The 27,476-nt window shown below is 46.2% G+C and overlaps 1 protein-coding gene across 1 annotated transcript; it reads left to right on the top strand.

Moving 5' to 3' along the window:
- LOC101592000 (beta-galactosidase-1-like protein 3) lies at nt 1-27,476 on the top strand. Its single transcript, XM_023703832.1, has 20 exons — nt 1-5; nt 399-524; nt 674-886; nt 6,099-6,167; nt 6,744-6,839; nt 7,739-7,847; nt 8,084-8,176; nt 8,764-8,845; nt 9,667-9,731; nt 13,577-13,661; nt 15,270-15,407; nt 15,940-16,020; nt 16,773-16,879; nt 17,610-17,750; nt 18,076-18,147; nt 18,637-18,715; nt 19,513-19,600; nt 20,308-20,419; nt 27,140-27,256; nt 27,396-27,476. Exons 1-20 carry the CDS (start codon nt 1-3, stop codon nt 27,465-27,467), a joined length of 1,950 nt encoding a protein of 649 aa, XP_023559600.1. The 3' UTR covers nt 27,468-27,476.

Below are 27,476 nucleotides of genomic sequence, written 5' to 3' on the forward strand. Positions count from 1 at the left end.
ATGGTGTAGGTCCTGGGGACACGCAGGCCCAGGTGCCTCTGGCCCTCAAACTGCAGGAGTCTCTCCTCAGTCTCGCCTCCTGCCTCCACTCTCCCATCTCTGCGGCTCCCGCCACTGCCCTCATTTGCTCCCGAGCTGCACAGTGAGCCCCACAACAAACCTGGATGTGGGCATCTCCTGCCCTTGGAGGACTGCCCAGCTGTCTTCGACCTTCCCCCAGAACCAGGCCCGTCCTGTCACAGGGGAAGGCAGTGTGGGACCTGGAAGGACTCAGTGGGGTGGCAGGCTACCCCAGAAGGAAACCTGATTGTGACAGAGCTCCAGGGCTCTGAATTCTCTCAGGTTGTAGAGCATGAATAGCTGGTCCTCACCTCACCACCAGCTCTGGCTCCTTGCAGCCTGCATCTGTCCTGGAAGCGGATACTGGGTGTGCTTTTCCTGGCAGTCATCTTTCCTGATCTTACCCTGCACAATGGGACCAGAGCGACTTTTACATTTGGAAAGGTGGATGTGCCTCTGCCCAGGTTTGCCTGTGGGGAGGTGGCTGTTTCTATCCTTGGACAAAGCACTGTGTGGGTGACTATGTTTGTGGGCACGTCGTATCTACAGGCCTGGCTTCTGCTGGGGCCTGGCAGTTCCCCCACTCTGTATCCTCTCTCCTTCTCTCCTCTAGGTTTAACTGGCTCCACCTGACCCCTGCCAGGCTGCAGCACAGATCTCTGGGCCTCCACATTGGTAGCACCACAGAGGGCAAAGCATACTTCAGCCTGGAGGGGTACAAGTTCCTGATCTTTGGGGGCTCCATCCACTACTTCCGGGTGCCCAGAGAGTACTGGAGGGACCGCCTGCTGAAGCTGAAGGCCTGTGGCTTCAACACTGTCTCCACGTGAGTGCTGGCCTCACCCCAAGGCCTCCCTTCACACAGGGCCCTGGGCGGCCTTACCCAGAGCCCATCAATCTCATGCCTGAGGGCAGAGCGGAGGCTCTCGAAGACCAGCTCAGTGTGCACACTTGTGCCTCAGCGTCCACCTGACTTCCAACCAGGCTCAGTTGCTTGGAGCTTGGTGAGGCCTGGGTGGAACGAATGCAAAAGGAAGAGTGACTTCCTAGGAGTGTGTGGTGAGGGTGTTGGCTCTGGAGATGAGGAGGAGAGAGGACACACGGTGGGGGACTGCCCAGCCCCAGCAGAGGCCAGGCCTGGATGCATCCACCCCGAGGCCTTGCTCAAGTCCTGCTTGCAAACAAGTATATCACACACACATCTGAACGACAGCTTCTGTGCATGTGCATGGAGAAGTGCAGGGGATGACCTGGTAGAGAAACAAACACCGAAGGACACACCAGTGCTACTCAATAGAAAGGACTCACAGGACTGAACCTGGGAAGCACAGCTCAGCAAGGCTTGAGACCTAGCGATGCAGTCACATAGTACCTGGTTTTGTGCCCACCTCTGTCTCCAACTTCACATCCAGGCTAGGGCTGGGTGCCCAGCTCATAGAGTTGGCTTAGTGATTGAATGACCTAAAATCTCTGTTATTTATCTATCACAAGGCCTGGCTGGAACATGTCTTCAACAGTAGTGGCCAATGGCAACGCAAATTTGCCTTAGTGAGAAGGGTTTAGATAGGAAAGAGCACGAGTCATCATAGTTAGGTAGGGACTGGCAAAGGCAGCATCACTAGCACACTCGGAGAACCAGGTATGTCCTCAGCATGTCTCAGACCCTGGGGGCCAGGGCTGTGCTGTGACAGGGAGAAGCCCAGCACTCAGGGCTCAGCTACTTAGAGCACACGGCTCATGGGCCCACAGTGCTGCGTGGGCAGCGTGGGCGCAGAACCCACTAGCGCCCAGGGATGGAGCCCTTCCTCTGTGTGCCATGGACTGAGACCCCAAGCTCTGGACGTACCGTTTCCCTGAAACCACACGTGCAAGGAGGGCTCCTGCCGCGTGCACAGGGCTTGTCAAACAGCAACCACAACCAGATGAAAATCTTACTGACTTAGGAGCAGCAGAGTTCCCTTCAAAAACAGCCCCATTTCCATGAGATCTGGAGTCTAAGTAGGAGAGGTCGGTCAGGGCGGACTGCAGAGTGAGTGCAGGAGACACTTGCAGAATGCTGCACTAGGGACGCGGCACGAGGAGAACATGAGTGTTCACTTGGAGGTGCTGCTGCTCCTAAAGTTCCGGCCGAGCAGGGAAGAGACCTCAGATGGTGGCTCTGCCACAGCCAGAGGTCGAGCTACTGGGTTCTGAATAGCGCTGCTTAAGTGAGCAGATGGACCGCGGTTATTCGAGAAGCACAGCGCAGTGCTCCTGTGCAGCCTGGCCTTCTGGTCACGAACGCAGTGTGTTTCTGCTCCCTCCAGGATGCTCCTGGTGCCGAGTCGTGCTGTTCTGTTTTGCAGATGAGAAGCTTGGCCAAGAGCTGAGTCACTTTCCCAAAGCCGCCCAGTGATAAAGGCCTAGGTCGGCACAGTGGAGCTGTGGCTCCTCCCACTCAGGCTCAGGGCCAGCGGCACACCGCTTGCTGCCTGCCTACCTGCAGACTTTGGTGGGGACCAAGGGTTACATTCACAGCTGTTCATAGTGCTCATTGCAGTTGGAATGTCCTTTGCCCGAATATTTTAGCATGTAGAATATGTATCTGATGCTGGTGACCAAACCTCGGGCCTTGTGCACACTAAGAAAGTACTGGATCGTGGGGCTCCATCCCCAGCCTGCCTGATGATTTTGCTTGTCAGCAGTGGTTGGAAAGATCCTTGTTCATGGTCCAACTGTGGAGTCTTACTAGTTAAAAAGAGAAGGAACAGAAAAACATTAGCAAAATGCTGGGGGCACATAACACAATGTTTTGTGTCTCTATACTATTTACTTTAAACTGCTCAAATGTTTAACTCCAGAGTGTCTCCTGGGTTAATTCTTTACTGGCTATTTGGGGTTATACTTGTGCTATTTTGCTTTTTTTTTTTTTTTTTTTAAAAAAAAAGGACGCACAAGATTTGTCCTCACACATCTGGACCACTCGCAGCATCGTGCTGGACCACAGACATGGGGAGTGCTGGGGAATCCTAGGCCTTTCTTCTGTGCATGCTCACTGTCTCTGGTGGTAGAAACTATAGTGGGCACTATTGCTCACTATAAGAAAGAAGTCCTGAGGCCCCGGGACTGCTGCAGGAGCATTTGAAGCTGAGAGGCATAATCGAAAGTGGCTCATCTCGTGTGCGAAAGATTTAATTAGGAATATGTCTGAGTTTTATTTTTTAGGGAAAGCTGAGAATCAAACCAATGGCCTCACGGCCACAAGGCTCTGTGCCACTGCCACTGAGCTCCAGCCCTCCCCATAGGCACTGAGCTTTGCTGAGGGCTGCTGGTTTGTCCACCATGAGGGTTCCATCATTTCTTTCAATTCTTCTGAAGTGGTGAAGAACTGGCAGTTCTTCCAATATTCAACCAACTTTACATTTCTGGGATTGACTGTGTTTCAAGGTGTGAAATGCACAGGCTGTACTCACATAGATTGGTAGAGTGGTTTGCTAGCTTTTTTTTTTTTTTTAATAATGATCATCTGTGTTTATAAGTGAAATTGATATTAAATTTTATTTTTGTTCGTGTTCTTTTTAAGTTTTGATGACAATCTTATAAAAAGCTTATATAGTGAATGAGTATATTTTTCTACTTACTCAGAATGTTTTGTACAATAATTAACTTTATATTGAATGTTTTTTAAAACTCTGTGATTGCTGTCTTTTGCATTTTCGAGGTGAAGGTGTTTGTACTCTCAGTGGTTATGAAGTCCCGATCTCCCCTTCTGAATAGAACCTACTTCCCCTGATACACTTTTTCCTTTCTGTTTTTTCCTTGCATTGACTGGGCTCTAAAGCTGTTTTTCTTTCCTGAACACACCAGAATTTACCTGGAAGTTTATTGTGTTGTTACATGGGCCGTCAATCATTTTTCTTGCTTAAATCTTATCTAATGTTCAGTTTTCTTAAGTAGCTACTTCATAGCTTTTTAATTACCTGTGTCATTTGGTTTTATAGCTCACAATTTCTTTTTCTTTCTAATTTATTTAGTACAGGGTTTACAGGATCTCACTGCACAGATTGGACTCATAGTGATCCTCCTGTTTACAGCCTGCCAAGTGCTGGGATTACAGGCACACCACCACCTAGTCTCAGTTGCCATCTCAGGGCGCCCCTGGGGCAGGGCCAGCACAGCACACCTGGGATGGAAGCCCAGTCCCTGCTCTTCCTTCTCTTTTCCCCTCCTCCCCCTCCTCCCTCCCTGTCTTCTGAGCTGTGCATTTAGCTCATTTTTCCCTAGGTCTTTCTGCTTTTGAACCTTCATTCAGAGAAATAAACACACCATCTCAGCATTGTTTGCTGAGGCCTCCCACAGACTTTATATTATACTGCCTTTGAGCCAGTTAGTGCCAAATATTTCATGAATTTTATTGTATTTTATTCTTGACCCATTAGAAATTAATCACAAATAATTATTAAAAATTTTAGGGGAAGGTTGGGAATCAAACAGGACATGCTTTCTACTCTACTCACCTTAGTTTTTCTTATTTTTACTCATAGTTTGTAATTATTTAGTTGTCACAGACAAAGTGATATAGATTATTAAAATTTGTTGAGATTTCCTTAGAGCATGTAGATACTTTATGGTTGTCCCATGCATTGCTTTTACTTTTATTTTTATTTTTTTATGTATTTGGCGCCGGGTCTCACCATGCAGCTCCTACTCATAGTGATCCTCCTATGTTCAGTCTCCCCATGCTGGGATTACAGGTGTGCACCACCATGCCTGGTCTTGGTGGCCAGCTCAGGATGCCCGTAGGTGGTACCAGCCTGCCATGTGGTGCCAGGGACTGAATCTTGGTCCCTGCACGTGCCTAGGCAGGGTCTGCTGAGCACTCTCACCTGCCCTTGTCCCATGCATTTCGGAGAAAGAATGTGAAAGATCCGTCTATCGCTGCTAGGCTCCTAGCATATACGTTAGCCGCCACCTTTCACTGTGGTGGTGAAACCCACATCCTTACAATTTTTTGCCACGTATTATGTTAGTCTCCCAGCAGGGCGTCGTCAATCAGCCTATTCTGACGGGGAAACTGAGTTCTGCATCCCTAATCTGTCCGCTTCTCTTGGACTTGAAGCCATGTTATTAAGGGCAATGAAAGTCATGATAGTATGTTTTCTGTGTAGATAATTTCTTTCATTTTCACTGAAGGTCATTCATTACTTGTGACTTTACCATAAAACCCATTTTTCTTTCTATGGGTTTGCTGGAGCAATTTTGTCTGATCTGTATTTTTTTTTGATAATTTTTGTTTTCAGCAAATTTTCATGAGTCATTTTATTCACTTTTCTCATAATCTATAGCTGTAAATGGTGCAGTGTATATTGGTTTTAGCAAACCAACTTTTCATTCTTCCTCATACCAATAGATCTTAAAGTACTGTCAGTGCAGCCACCATACAACAGACCTCCACTTTACAGAATTGTGTGATAAAAACCACAGAGTTAAACAGGATGTTAGGTACACAATGTGCCAAGGTTTACCTCTAACACACGGAAATACTTTACCTACTAAGAATGCCCTCCAGTCCACTTCTGCCCTTGACCTGGGCCCTGAAGACTCCCAGTCCTATGCTGAGGCCTGGATGGGGTGCACCACCTTGCTGCCCTCGAGCTAAGGCTGTGCCCCCCACGCCCCCGTAGTGTCTCTCCCTCATCCTGAAAGAATGCCCATTTGTGTTTTCACTGATTGTTGGTGATAATGACTGGGCACCTGCATAGACTTTGATTGTGTTTTCCTTTTCTGTGAACATCTACTGCCCTATTTCTTTGTATTTAACTGAGAATGAAGCAGTGAGTGAGAAAATATAAAATTTTCTGTCCCCAGAGCTGCGGACAGAAGCAGGAGCCTCTGAAGACAGTCACTTTTCATGTGGCACAGCTTTAATGTCCATGGTAAACTTCAACTCCCTGCAGCACAGGGCTACCACAGTGTCGGGCTTGGCTTTGTTTCCGGGACAGTGACTGAAAGAAAGAAGGGGAGATGATGCTGTTGTAACTTCCTGCTCCTTCTTTCAGCTATATTCCATGGAATCTCCATGAGCCAGAAAGAGGCAAATTTGACTTTTCTGGAAACCTGGACTTGAAGTACGTGGTGTTGCTGCTCTGTGACCTGGACTGGGAGAGCAGCAGAGAGGGAGCAGCCAAGGCTGATGAGAAGGGACGGGGCTGCCTCAGCTGAGCTCAAGGCCCAGAGAGGACTGGAGAGTGTGGCCTTGTCCTCCGTGCTGCATGAGGAGGACACCAGGGCTGGGATGCCTTCCAGCAGTGCTCTGTGCCCCAGGGCTGGGCTGAGGCCAAAGCCCACAAGCCTGCTGACTTTGCAGGGAGGCCCCTCAGTGAGGCTGGGGAGGGGGCTGCCCTCTGGGTCAGTGTCACTGCGATGGCTGCACGGCCCTGACACTGTTTCTCTTCATGTTCTCCTGGTGCCACCTGTGTAGTGCTGGTACTGGAAGCCCATGTAAGCCTATTTCCATGGTCTCTGAGCTGCAAGTTGGTATAGAAAATCCATGCTCTGAGGGCTGGGGCTCGTCACAGTCTCCCCCGATGGGAGAGGAGGAGCCTTGCACCTCCAATGCTGGGATGCCTGTGGGTGCCCACCTCCCCAAGAGGCTGCCTCACATGTGGCCTGTCACGAGATGTCTGATCTTGTTTCCCTCCCAGGGCCTTTGTCCTGCTGGCTGCAGAGATCGGGCTGTGGGTGATTCTGCGCCCAGGCCCCTACATCTGTGCTGAGATCGACCTCGGGGGCCTGCCCAGGTGAGCTGAGCTGTGAGTCCTGAGTCTTGGGTTAATGCAGTTTTTTGAGTCTTGTCCTACTCCAGTGGTGATGAACCTACCTTCATGGACTGACCGCTATTCTAGAGTGGCTGGGCCATGCCCCACAGGAACCCACTGTGGAGCTGCCTCAGTCCCAAGATTGGGATATGCTGCTGTTATTGTGGCTCAGAAGAGGAGTTGAAACATGGGCCTGATTGTGGGCCTTCAGCCCAGAGGACAGGACATCCTCAGCCTCTTGCCCTGGGGAGAGAGGGCTGTGTTCACCTTTGATTTCCCATGGGGCAAGAATGAAAGGCTGGAAGGTGGACAGCATGCAGGGAGGCTCTAAGTCCTGGGCACCTTCTCACCACTGGGGACCTTCCTCTGTCTCACTGAGGATGAGCCTCCTTCCCTGGCCCATCCTCCCTTCCGTCTTTCTCATTAGAAGGCCAGCACTTTGCTCAGAGGAGGGAGAGATCTGAGCATAGGCCCGGCCCCACCATACTGGGGCCCTGCAGTGGGTGTCACTGGCCTGTTATCTCCTGTCCTGTGCTTGAAGTCTGGCCTTACAGGTGATATGACCTGTGCCTGAGGTCCAGGTGCTCTGCTTAGCCAACGTGCTTAGTGGCTGAGATAGAGAGGAGGACAGGGCTGCAGGATGGTGCCTCTTGCCCCTCTAGGACATGGCTATGGGGCCTTGAGGAGCTGAAAGTGCTTTCAGGTCTGCATGCCTTGGGAACAGGGTAGCCTGCTTCCTTCTAAACACCACAGTCTGTGTAGATGGTGTGAAGCTCACAGGGGCAGGTCCCTTCAGGACTGGAGCACCATGGGTGAGCAGGCCAGATGTGTCCTTCCTCCTGTTTCCTGATTCCTGTCCCTCACTCTGGTGTTCCTCTCAGCTGGCTCTTGCAGAACCCAAAGACCAAACTGAGAACCACAGAAAAGAGCTTTGTGGATGCAGTGGATGCGTATTTCGATCACCTGATTCCCAAAATGCTTCCTCTTCAGGTAGGGCCCAGTGACCTTCTTATGGTTGTTTGAGTTCATTCTGCCACCACCTGCCAACTGGCCATGTCAAGTCGCTCAGAGAACGAAGCTGACCTCTCTGAGCCTGAGCCAGCCTCTGAGTAGCTAAGATCCAGCTGTGCCACCCACTTGCACTTCCTTCAGCCACAAACTCTGCTGCAGCTCTAGCCTCTTGCTCTGTGTCTTCTCTCTGTAATCCACTTCTGCTTGTCTCTCAGTACCACCAAGGTGGCCCCGTCATCGCCGTGCAGGTGGAGAACGAGTATGGGTCATTTAATGTGGATAAGCACTACATGGCCTATGTTAAGGAGGTAAGCACGCTGGGTGTCGTCTGTTAGAGTGTCAGGACATAGCCGGGCGGAGCCGGGGCGGTGGCTCCATTTGCGCATTTGCAGAGGGGTCAGACCCCGAATCTGCCTCCTCCTCAGTCCAGCTGCTTCCTGTCACAGTAACAGTTGCCTGAGGTCATCCACTTGTAAGCAGGAAGGCCCCATCCTGACTCACAGTTTTGGGGGCTCGGCCATGTTTACTGGTCCAGTGCTTTCATGCCTGTGGTGAGGAAGCACACCAGGTAGAAAAGCCCGGAGGAGAAGCAGCACCTCTCACCACGTTGCTGGTGTGAAAAGGAAAAGGATGAAACCGGAGGACCACAGCCCCTGCAACCAGAGCCCCAATAACAGACTGTTCACCTCAGACCCCATCTCCTGAGAGTTCCGCCACCTCTGTGGGCACCAAGTGTCACCCATGGCCTTTAGGGGCCACTTGGGAGCCAAGGTCTAGGTCTTCTATAGGTCACACCCTCTTTTTCTGAATGCAGCTCTCTCTGTGGTCTAGTTTCTTTGTAGCTCCTTCCCACGGGAGCAATGAAGTAGGTGCATTTGTGTAATTTCCTCAACAGGCTCTGCTGAGAAGGGGGATTGTGGAGCTGCTCTTCACCTGCGATGATTTTAAAACAGTTTTGAATGGCTCAGTCAGCGGAGGTACAAATCTAGAGTTGTTTCGGGTGGAACTGAGACTCTTAGCCAGTATAAACCATGAACAAGCCTTAGAGGGAGCCAGGAGCATGTCTTCTGGCTCTCTTCTCTTGAAATAATCCTGGAGATGGGACATCTCACAAGGGGAGCTGCGATGCTAAGCCTGGGTTCCACTGCCATCTCCTCCTTTGTCCTCGCCTTTACACGGCTCTCCTCACCCACAGGGCCTCTTTCCGGGAGCCATGACTTCTGTGTCCAGGAATCTGTCGGGGGGCGGCCATGGTGTAGGATGGGCAATCATGGGGAAGCAGAGCTGGCTGTATAAATAAGCGACTGTAGACCCCAGATCTCAGAACGCAGAAGCTGGGTGTTTAGGGGCATGTCACGGGGTGATGAGAGTGAGTGATGGCGGGACAGCGAGCATCCATCTGGGGAGCTCTGCACAGAGCAGCCACCACGTTGGAGTGAGATCCTCTCCTTTTTAGTGGTTCTTTCCACGTTACTGTGTAATCTTGAAATGCGGAACCTGGGACGCAGAACCTGCATTCAGCTGTTAGTTCCAGTCATGTCAGGTGGCTTGGCCTGGCCCCTGACTGCACAGAGGTGGTTAAGTTTCTTGGTCCTCGTTAGTAAAGATGAGGGTCCTTTCATATGCTCAGCAACATGGTGATGGTGACGGGGCCCTCTGTGCATTGCAAGTGGGCTGCAGGCAGCACCGGGTAGTCCTCAGCCCTCAGCACACCTGAGGGGCTTCCTGTTGGAGTTGGGCCTCCATCCCTTCCCCAGTGACCCTTGGCACTGAACACAGCAATCTCTTCTCTCTACAGCATTGGCCACTGTCAATCTGGGGTTACTTAAGAAGGATTCCTTTCACCAGCTTCTTCAAGTTCAGGTGGGATATCCTAGCAGTGTTTTTTCTGTCCTCTTCTCATGACTTTCATAATCTACACATGGTGCCCAGTCAACACAGGATTGCCGGAAGATTGTCTGCAGCCTGCTTCTTGGTGGGGCTCCAAGCTGTCTGAGGGTGTGCTTGCTTTCTCAGTGGACAGTGAGAGGGAAGCCCTGCCTGCACCACATGAGGCATTTCATCCTCCTGCTTTTTTGAAGCATGTCATAGGTGTTTTATGCAATAGGTATGTGCTAACTGAATTCGGAACCGGTCCCTCCCCTGTGGTGTGTGCCCCTTATCTCACTTCTCATCCTCTTTACCTGTGTGCTTTTGTCTTTAGCGACCATTATCCCCTCCCTGCTTTCATGAGAGCAGCTTTGGAGCTGGTCTTTGCTTTGCATGTCTGGCTTGCTTCGTTTGCTGTGGTGGACCACAGTTCACCCCCGCAATGGAGAGCTTTAACTAAGGCATGCACATTACTTAGACATGTTATTGCACATTTAGTAGCCTACAGCACAGGGTAGACATGTCACTTGTATGTACTGAGTAATAAAAAATTGTGGGACCACGTTTATGTGAGGCTCATGTTACATCAGCAGGGTATAACGGACCCCACACCGTTTCTAAGGTTTGCCTATGTATGGAATTGTATAGCCACCATTATTTTGCACTTGGTTCTTTTCAAAGAGCACAATTTTAAAGTTTGTTCATGTGATGGCATAATTAGTACTGTGTTCCTTTTGTACAGTTTCATGGCTTTAGTGTTGTTGTCATACAAACCCAATGATCATGTAGCTTTCCTCATCTGTCCTTGTTTTTTATGTTATTTTTTTTTATTTTTGTATTTTTAGTACAGGTTCTACAGAGTCTCACTACACTAATGTTGTTTTGAATGTTGATTCAATCTTCAAATTCTGGGATGAATTTCACTTGACAGTGGTGATTGTATTGTGCATTGTTGGGTTCTGCTCATTCAGATGGTGCTGAGAAGTTTCGCCTCTCTCTCTCTCTCTCTCTCTCTCTCTCTCTCTCTCTCTCTCTCTCTCAGAATTGGGGAGTAAACTCAGGCCCTTGCACTTGCCAGGCAAATGCTTATTCTACTGAGCTGTCATCCCGGGCCTCTATCTCTCTTGGGTTTTTTTGGTTTGTTTTGTTTTGTGGTACCAGGGATTGAACTCAGGGCCCTGCGCTTGGCAGGCAAGTGCTTGGTCTACTGAGCTATCTCTCTGGCCCCTTGCTTTCATAATTCTTTTTTTTTTTTTTTTTCCAGTACCAAGGAGTGAGCTCAGGGCCCTGTGCTTGCGAGGCAAGCACTTATTCTACTGAGCTATCTCCCTGGGCTCTGCTTTCATAATTCTAAGGGATATTGGTCTTTGGTTTTCCTCCGTGAAATGTCTTTATTTAATTTTCAAATTAGAGTAATGTTGGCTTAATCTAATGAGCTTGGCAGTATTCTTTCTTTTTCTGTTTTCTGGAAGAGTTTGTATATTACTGGTAGCATTTTTAACTTAAATTTTGATAAATTTTGTCAGTGAAATCATCTAGACCTGATCTTTTCTTTTTAGAAGAATTTAATCCTCAAACTTAGTTTCTTTAATAGATATAGGACAATTCATGATCTTTATTTCTTCATAGGTTTTGGTAATTGCTGTTTGTGAGCGCATAAATTCTATCCTTTCTGCTCAATTTTATCTGCATTTTAAAATTCACAGGCATGGAATTCTTTGTGATCACTCCTTTTCATTCATTTTAAGTCTTAGCTGCCAGTCATGGTGGTCTTGCTTTCATTCCTGATTCTGATAATTCTGCGATTCATGCAATTTTGGTCAATGTGGTAAGAAGTCCATCAGATCTATTTATCTTTTCAGACAGTTGCTCTTAGCTTGATATACAATTTTAATGAGATAAAGTAATTGTACATAGTTTGGGGCATAATGTATAATTTAAATGTGCAAATATAGTGACCAAATCAGAAAATTTCCAGTTTCCATTTCTCTCAACATTCTTTTTTTTTTTTCATAATTTTATTGAGAAACAAATAGCAATGAGACAGTTTCAAATCAAATCGCTAGGACAGTTTCAATAATTAAGACACTGCATACATTCTTCTTAGTGGTTAATTGCTGTACAAGATGCAGACATGATATCCCATTTATAAACACCATTAGAACAAATCCTCTATTCATTAAAAGAATGCAACTATATATCTATCCTAACCACTTTGAATACACGGATACAAAATGGACATTCATCTGCATCCCCTTTTTTTGCTGAGTTTCTCAACATTCTGATTTGTGCTTGTAATGAGGTTTTCTTTCCTACACAGTGACTTCTTCTTGATGGTCTGGTCATCCCTCCCTTCTCTGCCGTGAACACTAGAACCCGCTTCTGTCTGACTGCACCTTGGCACCGGTCCTCTCGTCACTATACTGCTGGCCTCCAGTGACCACGGTCCTCTTCTTATGTGCTATCATCTTTTTATCTTCTTTCTGTGAACGGGAACAAATAGTTAGTTTCAGCACTGGCTTTATTTTGCTTAATCTAATGTCTTCCAATCTCTTTCACTGCAAATGACAGGCTTTTGTTCTTCTCTATGTCTGAAGGATGTTACTTGGCGCATTCTGATACCGTTTCCTTTTTCACTATCTTGAGGTGGGCACTTTCATCAGCGCTGCATTCCTGCCACCGTGAGTTGCGCAGAGAAGCCCTCGTGTCACTGACGTGTTGATTCCCTTTCCTTTGGACACACACACACACACATTTGTGGGCATTCCTGAGCATGTGTGGCTTTATTTACAGTGTTCTGAAGCAATTCGGAGCTTCCAGTGTCCACAATGGCTATACTCGGTTATACTCACACTACTAGGGTCTTAGAATTCCACTTTGTCTCAATCCCTGTCAGCATCTGTTATTTTTCGTCAGTTTGAGAGTCAGCTCAGGCACTTCCCAGCTGAGCAGGGCTGGCCTGCTACCTTTCCTCAGTCTCCTCCTTTGTAATGTAGGGACAGACTGTATGTTTCTTAGAAGAAACTTATTTCACAGACTAAATTTGGTTTAGCCACCCTTCCCTTCTCTGCTGTGAACACTAGAACTTGCTTCTAATATATCTTAGTGCCCAGCACTCAGTAAAAGTTGATTATTATTTTAACATGAAAATGAAGTATAACTATTTAAATATAACATAACATAATTAGATAATTATTTATAATATTAATGTGATAATTGTTTCATAGAACTGGAAATTAAAAACCATAAAGATGTGTAAACATTAATGAGTTTTTACATACTAAATTGTTTCTTAACAAAAAGAAAATAACAATTAGAAATAGAGGAAAAAATGAACAGAAACACAATTGCATCAGACAGTCCTCTACAGGTGAGCTAACTAAAGTGAAATAAAGGCCTAGAGAATGGCAGTGTACGTATGGATTAGGCAGCATGACTTAGTGTCTAATAGACCCAGCCCTGCTTATGATTATAGCGCTGTGACACCCAGACCTCAATTTCTACTTAAGGAAACAGACTCGGGGCCTTTTACACCCAGAACCAATTTTCTCAGGGCCAGCCTTGGATAAGGAAGGTTCAGATTCTTCTACTGAAGAAAACCAGGGATGCACCGTAGGTCTCATGCAGTCTGGTAGTCCGGGATGCAGAGCAGCAGTGTGGGCCCACATGTGTGGGTGTGGTGAAGGTGTGATGAGGGGAAGGACCAGGAGATAGAGTCCAAAGAGCAAAAACTCTGGGCTTGGAAATCGGAGGGAAACATGACATTTTCAAAGTATTTGTTGTCACATTTTTCGAACTTTATTTCTGTTAAGTTTGTATTTATATTGTATTTTTTCTAGGGTAACAAACCCATTCTAATTATGGAATACTGGGTTGGCTGGTTTGACATCTGGGGGCTTCCTCACTCTCGTAAAAGTGCCACTGGTAAGTGTTGTGCAGTCTTTGACGTCAAGTCTAGAATCCGCTGAGTCATGGGTCATTGACATCGTTTTGTAATGAGCCTGCTGGTGCACCCATAAATACTCATTCAGCTTCTGCCACGATGTGCTCTTGGACAGGCTCTGGAGGAGCGGTGGTGAATACAATGACACAAGTAAAAATTGCCCTGTGATACTGATAATTCAGTGGATTCAGCGCATTGTTAGAAAGTAAAACAACCAGTGTGTGGTTCACATACAGATCGAGAGCAAACAAACAGGAGCACTGATGGAAGTGAGAGAGGAGGGAGACCCGCTTATACAAGGGCAGGTGACCACAGAAGGTCTGGGAGAGGAGGAGACCTACTAGGCGGAGGGCGTGGAGCCTGTGCGCAGAGTCTTCTTCAGCAGCAGGAGAGGCACAGATCCTCTCCATGGCATTGTTGGTGAAGTGTGAGCACTACCAGGAGTCTAGAGCTGGGCTAGCTGTGAGTTGGGTTGTAGAGTTAGAGATGAATTCCATCCAGCAGTGCTGCAGGAGCCACGTTACCCAGAGCAGGCTTCCTTCAGCATTCAGTGCTTTTGTCTAAGAATGAGGATTACTGGGCAGCCTGCCTCTGAGGGTTGAGAGCCAGATGCTGCCAGTCAGATTGTGCCTGCTTTGTGCTTAATAAAAGTATGTGGTTACTATGGTATTTTGGTATAGTGATTACAAATACAGGCTCTTTTTTCATAAAATAAAGAGAAGCATTGGTAATATTTGATTTCTAGGGACAATTAAAAATAGATTTTAAGAAAATCCCAAAGAATCAGGAAATACCACATCAAGGAACAGCAGGGCTTTTCTCTACAAGTCAGCATGTTTAACCAATTCATTTTTCAACTCCATGCTGTAGCAGGACTTGATATCTTTGTTTAAAGAAAGAGAGACAGGGCCAGTGAGATAGCTCAGTGGGCTAAGCACCGTTTTGGCAAGCTCAGGGACCAGGGTTAAATCCCTGGTACCACATGCTGCACAGGCCCCCACCCCCAGGCTCACTGAGCTGGTGACTGAGTCTGGGCGTAGTGGTACATGTTTGCGATCCTAGCCCTGGGGGCGGGTGGGGGGGCTGAAAAAGGAGGATCACTACGAGTTGAGCTGCGTAGTGAGACCCTGTACCAAGTACATAAAATGAAAAAAGAAAAAAGAAAAACAGAGGCAGAGATTGAGAGAGAAAAATAGGTTTTTCATGGCTAACAAATAGTAAAACACACAGGCAAACTGAACCTCACATCAAACTGAGTTCTGACCTTCCTGCTTTCTGTGGCAGACAGCAGAGCAATTGGAAAGATATAAGTATATAGAAGATAAGAATTATTTCGATTACTTTTAAAAAAAGTAATTGAGTTTCAAATTATACCAGTATTGGGGGGGATTTTTCTCTAAGAGAAGGCTCTTGATTTGGGCAGAACATGCTCGCTTAGCAAACATCTGGTCAGTTCCACTCAGTTTCTGATTAGAGTCTTGATGGTTATCAGAAGGCAAAGCAATTGATTGTGGGGTGGGCAGGAAATGCTAAGGTTTTACCTCCTTATAATTTTGACCTCTCTGTTGTTTCTACTTCCCTCTCTGCAGAGGTTGAAAACACTGTGTCCACATTTATCAAATATGGAATCTCCTTCAACATCTACATGTTTCATGGTGGAACCAACTTCGGGTTTACAAATGCAGCCATCTTTGTGCAGAAGCACAAAAGTGTTGTGACGAGCTATGGCACGTGTGGCTGGTGTGGTCCCCTCCACAGCATGGGTGGGGCTGATAGTTCCCAGAAGGCATCAGACTCACTCACTACGATGAGATTGATCACATAAGCTGAGCGCTGAGGGGTTTCTATTCATTTTCTTCCACCTCTGATGCTCATGATGCCCCAGCAGGTCATCATCTCAGGAGCTGGGGCTGCCCAGGACTCAGGGCTGTTCCTTACTCTTGTTGTCCACGGTCCCCATGACTTGAGCCTCTAGCAGGTATGGGACACAGGGGTGACAGCTGTCAGGCACAGCTGGGGGCCCCAGGTGAGGAAAGATGAGAGTGCCATCTTTCAATGCATGTGCACTGGCAGGGTGAGCCCCACGTGTCCAGCAGAGGAGTCGCACTTCACAGCCCAGCAGCCGCGGAGCGCTTCCGAGGCAGGGGATGTCTGCATGGAGTCTCCCTCTGAGTGACGCTGGCTCATCCTGCCCCAGTGCTGAAGCAGTACCTGCCTTGAGGGCTGCACGGCCTGTGACAGGACCTGGGTATCTTTCAGACTATGATGCTGTGCTGACAGAGGCCGGAGACTACACAGAAAAGTATTTCAAGCTTCGAAAGCTCTTTGGATCTGTTTCAGGTACTGGGTACCCACTGGAGTAGGGATGTTTGCCCTCATGCGTATCTGTGCTCTGAGAAGGAGTGAGGAAAGGGAGCATTCTCTTCTCTGAGCAGCAGCTTAAGGATGCGTTGGAAAGTAATGGCCCCCGAGGGTGCAGCTCATGGATTTCTCACTTCAACCTGGGTAATTTTGGGTGTTTCTAAGTCTTTGGCATCTTCACTGCGATGAGAAGATATCAATACAGGTATCCTATGCAATAGTGAAGATGAAGTAGTTTCTTTTTTGTAAAGCTCTAAATGTGTGACTTTGTTCTTAGTACTATGCATGACCCCCACACAAACGACAGACTCACTGTTGAATTCTACCTCATGATGTCAGTGAGCCGGGTGCTCAGGGTTAGAAGCGAGGTCACACCAGCACCCTGAGGCAGAAGCAGAGCTCCTGCTGCCCAAGAGCCCCTCTCTGTGAAACTGTGTCCACAGATGCATAGATGCTGAGTGACTCCTCCTTCTGCCCATCCCCAGCAACCCTGGAGAATTGCCCCAGGGCTTAGCATAAGACTCACTCCTCTTATTGGTTCTGGCATGCTCAGCGGTCAGGCACAGGGGTAGGACATATGAAAAATGGAATGATTTGGGAGGATCACTAAGTGTCTGACCTGTGTAGTGAGACCCTGTTACAAATACATAAAAAAATTAAAAAATAAAAAAGTGAGAGAAAAAGAATGATTTTACAGAGCTCTTCTTGCCTGGCACCCATTTTCACTGCAGCAGTTCCACTGCCTCGCTTGCCTGGACTCATTCCCAAGACTGTGTACCCTTCTGTAAGGCCGTCACTCTACTTGCCACTGTGGGATGTCCTACAGTACTTGCGTGAGGTGGGTTCTGCTTGGGCACTATGCAGGGGTGGCCTGGGGAGGCGTAGGGGAAGGTGGAAGGTTATGGGCAGAGATTCCTTTAAGCCACTCGCTCCTGGGAGATGTGAAGAGGAATCCTCTGCGTGTTGCTCAAGCTTAGAGCTCTTTTGGGCAGCCGGTGAAAAGGTATGGAGTTGAAGAATAAGTGACTGGGAGAAGGCAAGAGCAGGATGGTAGGAGATCTTGTTTCTGGCACAGGTGGACTCTTCTGGGGGATGCCTTTCGGAGGCGCCCTTCGAAGCTTACAGCACCCTGAATGAGAAGCTCTGACCTAGTAGCCCATGAAACTGGGCTTCCATCAGTTAGGCCAAATTACTAAATTCCACATGCTTCCACTGAAGGTGTGGTGAAACTCACTTAAAATCAAACTCTTGAATTCATATCACTTTCATTTCCATATCACTAATTTAGATGGAATATGATCTCTGGCACATGACAGGTGCCTAATAGTTGTTTGCTTAGTACACAATCATCTTATGCCTTTAATTATTTTGCAACACAAGTTACTAACCTGCGGATCAATTCTTATGGCTATAGCAATTGTCACAAAGCACAAGAGCTCTGCCACTCAGTGTGTGCCCTGTGATTATCATGAAGGGACCCTTGGGACCATTAGGCAGTCCAGCAAACAGTGACAGGGGTCTTAGGAAGAAAGATCCTGACTTCTCACTTAGGTATGTCTCCCTCATAGCCTATCAAGTTGAAGATTCCAGTCAATATGGAGAATCTTCCTGTGAACAATGGCAGTGGTCAATCTTTCGGATTTGTCCTCTATGAGACTGTCATCTGTCGTGCAGGCCAGCTCTATGGTATTGTTTATGATATAACACAGGTAAGGGACAGCAGGTGTCTCTGGTGGTGAGCCACATGTTGATCCTCACTGACAGAGTCTAGTTGTTGTTGGTGTACTCAAGTGTGTGATGATACTTGAAGCACCTCCTTGGGAAGTCGCTGGGGGAGATGAGAGCAAATGTCATCATTCTAACTTTTGCCTTAACACGTAAAATTTATAAGGCCTACGCAGTCAGCACCCAACCATACGTGAGCTCCAGAACTAGTCTCTCCCATCAGAATGACCTCTTACTTCATAAACCAGAGCCTTTCTTGCCCCCTTTTCTGATGGGCCTACCAGTGTCATGCTGGCTTTTGTTTCGCAGGTGTTTTTGAATGAGACATATATAGGATCACTCATTGAGGGTTCATGGACCCTGAACATTCCTATATTCAGGGTATGTAATTGCCGGGTCATGGTGATGTCCCTTACCTCCCCTTCCATAAAGCCTGGTTCTGGAACAGACTACTTTTCTCTCTCCCATTCCTGTGGTATTGATCCTCAAATAAGGCTTCAAGAGGAAATGTGTAGGGCTGTAATCATAAGGCTTCTCTTAATTCCTGGTGCTTCAGGATTAGCAGCACAGCTTATTTTGGAACTTGCAGTGTTAAGCTGAAATTTCTTCTTCTGCCTTGACTACTGAGTTGAGCCACTGTTTTGGTTTCTTATATAAGGCACTAGAATTACTGCCTTACTGGGACCAGTAGAGGAGAAAGGGCAGGCTGGTGTGGACAAGGACCTGTACATCCTCACAACTGGGCAAGCACTGGGAGCCTATTTTCCCCATTTCCTTGTCTTTCCTTCTGAGACATGGAGGCAAAATGGGCTCCAGAGTACAAGCCTTATCTGGCCGTGCAGACCCCATGAACTGGTATGTTCCCAGCAGGACTGTGGATTTCTTAGGATCCTGGTGGAGAATGAAGGACGAATCAATTTTTCATGGAAAATGCAATATGAGCAGAAAGGTGAGATCTGGGTAATTTTTAGTTACTTTCTCATTCCTAAAACAAATACCTTATAACCCCAACTTAAGGGAGGAGAGTTTGCTTTTGGCTCCCAGTTTGTAGAGGCTTCAGTTCCTAGTCAGCTGCCTCCAAAGGAGAAATGACCTGGAGAGGGACCAGTGCAGGAAAGCTGCTCATGTCTTGGTGACCAGGAAGTAGAACAGAGAGGCGAGGCACTGAGCAGCAGACACACCCTTTCTGGTTAGGACCAAGGTGAGCTCGCTCTCATACCCAGACCCTACCTTCGGGCAGCAAGTCAGTGGTAACACCTTCATGGTCCGCTCCACTTTGAAAATGCAGCCAGGCTGAGTGCATGATGCTTTCCAGCACATTCTTCACATGAACTCTAGGAGGGCGAGTTTGGCAGTATTTTTTTCTTCAGTTTTTCAGTATCCATAGTTGCAGCTATTGTGAGAACTACAGCAGAGTTCCTCAGCAGTGGGATATCAAGAACCAAGAACCAAAGATGCCATCCCCTTCCTTCCCTGTCCCTTGGGCTGATATATCTCATCTTCAGGGGGAGAAAAGAATATTGGGTTTGTTCAGTGCTTGTTTCTTCTGAGAAGGGCCTGTCTCTTCTTGGGAATTTAGGGAAAAGTATGATGGAGTACAGAACATTTTAGGTTAGTGTGGAAATGTAGAAGAAGGAAGCGGCTCTGCGGCCTCGTTGTGGGGCACGTGCCTGCCTGCATCTCCCAGCCGGCGCCTGAGTAGGCCCAAACCTCGCTCTTACTCTCCTTCTTGCCTCCCATCTGCAGGATTAGTGGGTCCCCTCAGCATCAATGATGTTCCCCTGAGAGGCTTCAACATCTATTCTCTGGAGATGAAGATGAGCTTCTTTGACAGGTGCATGCCTCCTAGCCCCCCAGACACTGTGTGAGGGCAGTCTTGGCTCATTTTAGGGTGCTGTAATGCAATACATGGTTCTAGGAGTTTTGAGAATAAAATCGTTATATTTAGCTCTCAGTCCTTGATTTGAGGGACCTGAGCTGGCACCTGCTCTGCTCTGATGAGGGCCTCATAGAGAGTGGCATCAATGGCATTCAGTGGAGACCGGCCCAAAAGGACAAGCATGTGGGGTGGCCTTGGGGTAACGTCCTCCTCCCAGGATTGCTGATCATCTTTGAAGAACAGAGTGAGTCCCTTGTGAGAGTGATTAACGCTGTGGTCTAGTCCTCTCCCACCACTTTTCACCTCTTAACAGTTTTACCGTCTCAGCGCCAGTGTGCTAGGACCCAAGCTTGCCTGCCACAATCCTTTGAGGCACAGACTGAAACTACATCCCAAGCCCAGCATCAGGGAAATGAGAGATGTCAGATTCTTCACTCTGCGTAGGAAAAGCCCAAGATTCAGAGAACTTGTAGGGATTTTTCTTGGGTTATTGGGTCCTGTGAGTTAGGGCTAGAAGTCAGAACATCTGATTCCCACTTTAATATCCTTAGTATCAAATGTCTCACTGCCACAAAATCCTGGTTCCTGGGACACAAAGCTGGTGAATACTGAGACTAGAGTCAGAAAGGGTGTCTGCTCTCTCCCATCTGCCCTCCTCCCAGACTCCGCGCTGCCACCTGGAGGCCTGCCGCAGAGACGTATGCAGGACCTGCCTTCTACCTGGGCACCTTGAGGGCTGGCTCTTCTCCCAGGGACACCTTCCTCAGCCTGCCAGTAAGTAAGCCTCCAGCTGCTTTGGTGCATGTTTGAAGAAAAAAAAAAAAAAAAAAGCCCACACGCAAAACACAGTGTTTATATTTTTATTTTTAGGCACAATAGTTCTGGAACACTTGCCTTTCTTTCCTCTTCTTTCATACTTCCAGTCACGCTTTCTTACCTTTTAGAGCTGCCAGAGATTCAAACACTTGTAAAACGTAGATAGCAGTAGCGAAAGTCTTTCCTTAAACCCAACTTTATTCTAATTCATTTGTACATTTCAGAGCTTAATAGAACAAAAAGTTTGTTTTATATTTAATTTCCTAAACACGCACGTGCACATAAAATTTTTACAGCATAAATTACATTCTGCACTTTGTCTTTATTTCAGGCTCACAGGTTAATTTTATCTTGTATACCCTTTTATCTGTGAGCACAGGTATGATTGTCTACACCAGATATTATTACAAATGAGCACCTTTTAATTATAATTGTGAAAAAGAGTCTGTTGCTATTACCAGCCGAAATTAGGGATGGCTTTTCTTTTGTAAATATATATCTTTTGTCACTGTTAACGTACTGAATTTTGGTTTTGAATGTCATAATTTTACATCCGCACATACGATCCTTACATCACCCTGCTCATTCCGCCCTGTAGCCTGCCCTCCAGCCCGCGTCCCTTAATCTTGGCTGACAATAGGCTTTCTTCACTCTCATGCTATTTTTCTTTTATATATGATGGAAAACGTGCAAAGCTGCCCTTTTGGGTCTGGCTTATTTTACTCAACGTTCTCTCCAGTTCCTTCCCTTTGCCTGGCAAATGACACAATTTTGTTCTTCTTTGTGGCTGAATAGTATTCCGCCACACATTTATGCGATATGTCATTCCTTCTTTCAGCCATTCATGGGAAACCAGGCTCATTTCATGTCTTGGATATTGTGCATTGTGCCACAGAAATCGTGCCCGTGCAGGTATCCCTCTAGAATGCTGGCTTCCATTCCTTCGGGAATATATCGCAGAGTTATATATCTGGGTCCTAGGGCAGTTCTCTTCTTTATGTACTTAGTACAGGGTTTATAGGGTCTACAGGATCTCACTACGTGGATCGGGCTCGCAGTGATTCTCCTGTTTTCAGCCTCCTAAGCGCTGGAATTACAGCGCGTGCCCCCACGCCGAGTCTCAATTGCTGTCTCAGCGCGCCCTGGGGGTGGGGCCGCACGGCACACCAGGATTGATCCCGGCCGTCGCAGGTAACAGTTCTCTTTAGTTTTATAAGGGACCTCCGTTCTGATTTCTGTAGTGGCTGCGCTAATTTACGTTATTACTGGGATTGCAGAAGGCTTTCTGAGGCTCCTCCTCAAGGGTGAACAACTATATTATGTTTCCTATAATGTTTCCTCCATTGAATTCAGTTGCATGGAGCCATCCAATAGACAGTCTGTTTCTTTTTGATGTGGAAGTGGAAATTAAACCCAGGGCCTGTCCCCTCAGCAGTGACTCTACCACGGGGCTGTGGTCCCTGCTCTCTGAGATCACCTCTCTGAGGTGCAACCGATTATTGATGTTTCACAGATTTATTCATTTTCAATATCACATAAACACCCTTTGCTAATGTATTGGACTACTCTACTGTGGGTGGACATGTTTAAAAGTGTTCCTTGTCTTTGAATGTTTCGAATAGTTTGAGAAGTGTTGATATTAGTCGTTCTTAAAAGCTTGGGTAAGATTCAGCAGTGAAGCCATCTATCTGGAGCTACATTTTGTGTGTGTGTGTGTGTGTGTGTGTTTGGAGACGTTAATTGCAGGTTAAATTTCATTAATCATTGCTGGATTGTTCAAGTTTTTAATGTATTCCTGATTCAAATTCGGTACATTCTGTGTCCAGAAATTGATCTTTTTCTTTCACGTTTTCAATTTGTTGCTTGCGGTTATTCATAATAGCCTCCAAAGATCTATCTTATTTTTCTTGTTAGGTCTCTTATTTAATATTTCATTTGTGTTTTTTGGCTGTTTTTCGTGGTTACCTCAGTAAAGTTTTGTAAATTGTGTTTGCCTTTTATAGCATTTCCATTGAGTATTTGTATTTCTCTTTTTAATCTACATTTTTTTACTCTGCTGATCTTTGCTATTTCTTTCCCTCTAGTGCATTTATGTTTTTCTAGATCAAGGCATTGCTTGGCTGTCTGCTGAAATCGTGCACCTTTTGATCCGGGCGTTCGTTGCTGTGGAGCTCTCCCTTTGCGCCTCTCTGCTCCAGGTGTTGCTGCGATGCTTTCATCTTCACTCATTTTATGACAATTGGAAGAGTTTCCCTTTGCTTAACTTCCTTGATCCAGTCACCTTTCATGTGTGGGTCGCCTTATCGCCACGCGTCTGAACAGTTGCTAAGCTCTTCATTCCGCTGTGGTCAGAGAACACACATGGTACGGTTTCAGGGTTCCTGCACTTCCTGCGATTGTTCTGTGGCTTGATGGATGCCGTTGTGGGAAAACGCCATATGATGAAGAGAAGCATGCGCCTGCAGCGCTTGGGTGAACAGTTCTGTGTGCGTATTTGTTCTACATTACAGTTGATCTCTGTTTAATGATGTGTGTGTGTGTGTGTGTGTGTGTGTGTGTGTGTGAATGATTTGGTCATTGATGATAAAGGGGCCTTGAAAGCCTCAGGTACTGTCGTGCTGGAGTGCACCTCTCCTCTCAGCTCTGCCTGCTTTATTTGTGAGCCCTCTGGCATTGGGTGTTTATAACTGTATTATAAACACATATATTGATAATTGTATTACCTCTTGATGGGTTAATCTCTTTATCATTATGTAATTGCCTTGCTTTTCTTTTTACAGCATTTAACGAAATACTGTGTATTTTATCCAATTATATGCAACTAGTGCTGATAGCTTTTAGTTTCCTTTTATAAGAAACATGGATTTCCCTTTTTTCTTTCATTCTGTGTGCCTTCCTTTCTGTGAAGTGAGTTTTTCTTTTTTCTCTCTTTCTTTTTTCCTCCCTCCCTTCCTCCCTTCCTTCCTCCCTCCCTCCCTCCCTCCCTTCCTTCCTTTCTTCCTTCCTTCCTTCTTTGTCAGAACAGGGGATTGAACTCAGGCCCTTGCACTTGCCAGGACCTCCCTGGCCTGTGAGTTTCTTTTAGGCAGCATCTTGGTATTTCTTACACTATTTATGTTTTATCTCTTTGAATTTTATAAACATCGCTATTGTAAATTCTTTTTCAGATAGTCGCTATTGTTTTCTGATGGAGGTATCGCTTTACCTTGCTTTTGTATCCCAGCACTGGTGTTTTTATCTCTTACTGATCAGCTGCTTCTGCCAATTTTAGGGTAGAAGGGCTCCGCTGATACGGTGCCCTGAGGTCTCAGCTTGCGTTCACAGCTCTTATAAAGCAGGCCTGGATGGCAGAAACTGTACTCGTTTGGGAAGAAATTCTTTACCTTTTTGAAAGATAGTCTTTCTGGACACAGTTTTCTCAGCTGACAAGCTGTGTCTTTCAGAATTTTAAATATATCGAGTTACTCCCTTGTGGCCGCAAGGTGTTTGCTGAACATCTGTTAATAAGACAACCCACTTGGGACCCCTTGTGTCTCTCAGGAGCTGTCCTAGTCCCCATTTTTATTATCCCATAAATTTTCATACAGTTAAAAAATAAAAAAAGAAAATTTGGTAATAATTTTATACCCCTTAAGTTTTCATATATTTTATTTTCATCAATCATGCAAAGTACTTTGTAACTTCCCGTGTGATTATTTTCTGTTGCTTCTGAATTATCAAGAAGTCATTTTTTAATGTTTTCTGTTTCTTTTGAGACAAGATTTTGCTATGTAGATCAGGTTGGCTTTGAACTTGTGATGATCCTCCTGCCTCATCCTCCCTAGTGCTTAGTTTGTAAGTGTGGGCCATGGCCCCCGTTTAGAAGTATGTTTCTTAAATTCCTTTTTTTTGTTTTTGTATTTTCAGGAAGGGTCTACAGGGTGTTGAGGGTCTCACTACTAGATTGGACTCATAGTGATCCACTGTTTACAGCCTCCCAAGAGCTGGGATTACAGGCGCGTGCCACCATGCCCAGGCTAATATGTAGCGTTTTTTTGGCCAGCTCAGCCCACTCTGAGGGCAGGGCTGGCACAGCATGTGGTACCTGGGATCGAACCTCAGTCCCCTGCACCTGCCTAAGCTTGCCTAAGCAGGTGCTTTGGACCACTAAGCTATCTTGCTGGCTCTTAAATTCCAAATACTTGTCTTTGTTAAAGTATGTAGAAACTGTTTAGCTCAACATGGAATGAAATTTGTAAGTATTCTGATGAACACATGAAAAGACATATGCAATTCCTAGATGTTATATCAGTGTTCCATACATGTTAATGAGCTTAATTTGTTAGTCATGTTGTTTAAAATGCTTTATATATTTATTTTTTTTCTGTCAGTTACTGAAGGGTTATCTGAAGTGTTTTCATAGTTTTTAATTTTTCATTCTGCCTATATTATTTATATTAAATATGTACTTCTAACTTTCCCATGTGACACTTATAAATCTGTGGTAAATTAGCCACTTTATAACAATGAGATGCCCCTGTGCAGCTCCACTGGGGCCTGTATTTACATGCGCCCCCAAAGCCTCATGCAGCCCTATGTGGAGCTTTCAGCGGTGGCCAGCCCTAGGGTGTGTGAGCCTGGGACCGAGGCTGGGTGCCGGGAGTGCTCCATGGCGTGATGCTTGGACTAAGACCGCTCATCCCGGTGAGGGTGGTGCTTGTCTTGGGGTAGACCTGAGGACACAAGGGACAGAAAGAGGGCTGAGGCTTGTTGCCGGTCCCTGGCTGCGTGGTGCCTTCTGCCTGGCATGGACTCTTTCTTCTCTGCTCTGCCCCTCTGCCATGCCTGTGTTGGAGCCAGCCTACTAGGGATCAAAACTCCTACAAACTGGAGTCAAAAGAAGCTTTTCCTGTTTTAATTTGGGTGCCAGATAGTTTGTCTCAGCAATGAGGAAAGTAACAATGACAGCCTCTGACACTACTTCTTGCCTTGAAGACTCACTATTCTGATAATTCCTCAGCTACAGCAACTTCCTTTTAATGTATGTTTATCTTCTAACATAGGTTTTCCTTTACTGTTATCAAGGCCCTTATGATTTGATGATTCTCTTATGCATACCACGCAAAGAACTTTATATAAAATCCAGTCCAGCACATTTTTGTATTTTTATTTAGAGCAATTTATTTATGCATTTAATCTTTTATTTACTTACTTGGTACAGTGTCTCACTGTGCAGCTCAGATGCATAGTGATCCTCGTGCCTCAGCCTCTCCAGTGCTGGGATTATAGGCGTGCACACCACACCCCAGTTTCCATGGCCTGCATGGCATGCCAAGGGCAGGGCCAGCACAGCATGTGGTGCCAGGGATCGAACTTGGGTCCTGGGCCTTGTCAGGCAGGTACTTAGACTGCTGAGCAATCTCTTCGAACCTACAGCAGTTTAAAGACTCTAATTTTATATATTAAGCTATTTTGGTATATCTATGTTTCTCTTCCTCCTTCTATGTTTCTCATTTTTTATTCCTGCCATCTTGGATTTTAAATTTTCTTTTTCTTTTTTTTAAATTTTTATTTGTGTGTGTGTGTGTGTGTGTGTGGCCAGCTCAGCCCACCAGGGGGCGGGGCTGGCTGGCATGTGGTGCTGGGGATTGAACCGTGGTCCCTATGCTTTGCTAAGCTTGTTCCAAGTAGGTGCTTTAGACCACTGAGCCATCTCACCAGCCCTATCATCTTGGATTTTAAAAATTATTTCATATTATTTAAGTAATTCTCTAGTAGCTATATAATCTGTTCCCCTAAACACCATTACATATTAATTTTAATTTTTATATTTTATAGTTATTGAAATATTTCTAGTTTTACATCAAAATTTGCAAAATATTTTTTAAACATATCACCTATTGTGGAAGGTTATTTTAAAGCCTGTGTTTTACAAATTTAGTATCTGAGTCACTTGTGCATCTATTTGTATCATTTGTTTATATCCTAGGTGGTTTTTTTTTTTTTTTTTGGTGTTATATTGACCTTTCCTTTATAACTTGCTTATTTTTCAAATGAGTATCAGATTCACACATGATGCTCTCCGTGATAGCCCCCATCTGTGGAGATGGCCAGGGCGCTAACAAGCACGCTCTCCCAGATGCAAGGATAGAAGAGACTTGCACTTCAGCCTTGCAGTAAGGAGTGGTGCGCTGTGCAGAGAGAACATGGAACAAAATTTCCTGGTGTCCCATCTTTGTATCCTTGTCCTTGAGCATGTGTGAAGAGGTTGCACACCTTAGCAGCTCTCCTTGGGTAGGAAGAGGCCTATCTATGGCCTACCAGGATATCTATGTTTCCTTCTAGCTTTTTGTCTTGAATTTCTTTGCTGTATCACAAGCAGGTTAAAGCATTGTACAGCTTTAATAGCTGTTTTCAGAAGCAGTCTTCATTTCCTTAACTTAGTACTGATTTTTGGAAACAGGAAGTCTGGTTTAAAAATTATATGCACACCATAGGACAGGGACAGCTGTAGATTCATGGTGAGGAAGAGGTTTTCCAGGTGTTTCCCTTCTTGTTCCTAGATGCAGTGTGGAGGCTCTAGCACAGTCCCTTCCCAAAGCATATCTGTGCTCCGCGCCATTGCTCTTAATCCCCAAGAGCTCTTGGTCCCCTTGCCAGGGGAGGTCTGCTCCCACAGCTCAGCCCCTTGCTTTGCAGAGCTGGGGTAAAGGGCTGGTGTTTGTCAATGGACGCAACCTCGGGCGGTACTGGATGATTGGGCCTCAGCAGACACTCTACCTTCCTGGTGTCTGGCTCCGTCCTGGAGGGAATGAGGTCAGTCAGCCAGCCTGTACCTTGAGGGCTCATAAACCTTCATGTTATCTTTGTGCTCAGAATACATATCACAGTGTCGTATTGATCCTGTATTAAGGAGGCTTACCCATTCTTATTGTCCATCTTCTCTTTCCCTCAGATCATCCTGTTTGAAACAATGATAAACGGTCCTTGCATCAAGTCAACAGACAAGCCCCAGCTGGAAAACTAGGTTTTTATG

This window comes from Octodon degus, unplaced genomic scaffold, assembly GCF_000260255.1.
Source record: "Octodon degus isolate 3935 unplaced genomic scaffold, OctDeg1.0 scaffold00182, whole genome shotgun sequence".
NCBI classification, from domain to species: domain Eukaryota; kingdom Metazoa; phylum Chordata; class Mammalia; order Rodentia; family Octodontidae; genus Octodon; species Octodon degus.

Excerpts from the sequence above, each read along its gene's own strand:
- LOC101592000 (XM_023703832.1), top strand. Across the intron at positions 8,846-9,666 it reads GAATGGCTCAGTCAGCGGAG|CATTGGCCACTGTCAATCTG; the intron begins GTACAAATCTAG and ends TTCTCTCTACAG. Across the intron at positions 9,732-13,576 it reads ACCAGCTTCTTCAAGTTCAG|GGTAACAAACCCATTCTAAT; the intron begins GTGGGATATCCT and ends TATTTTTTCTAG.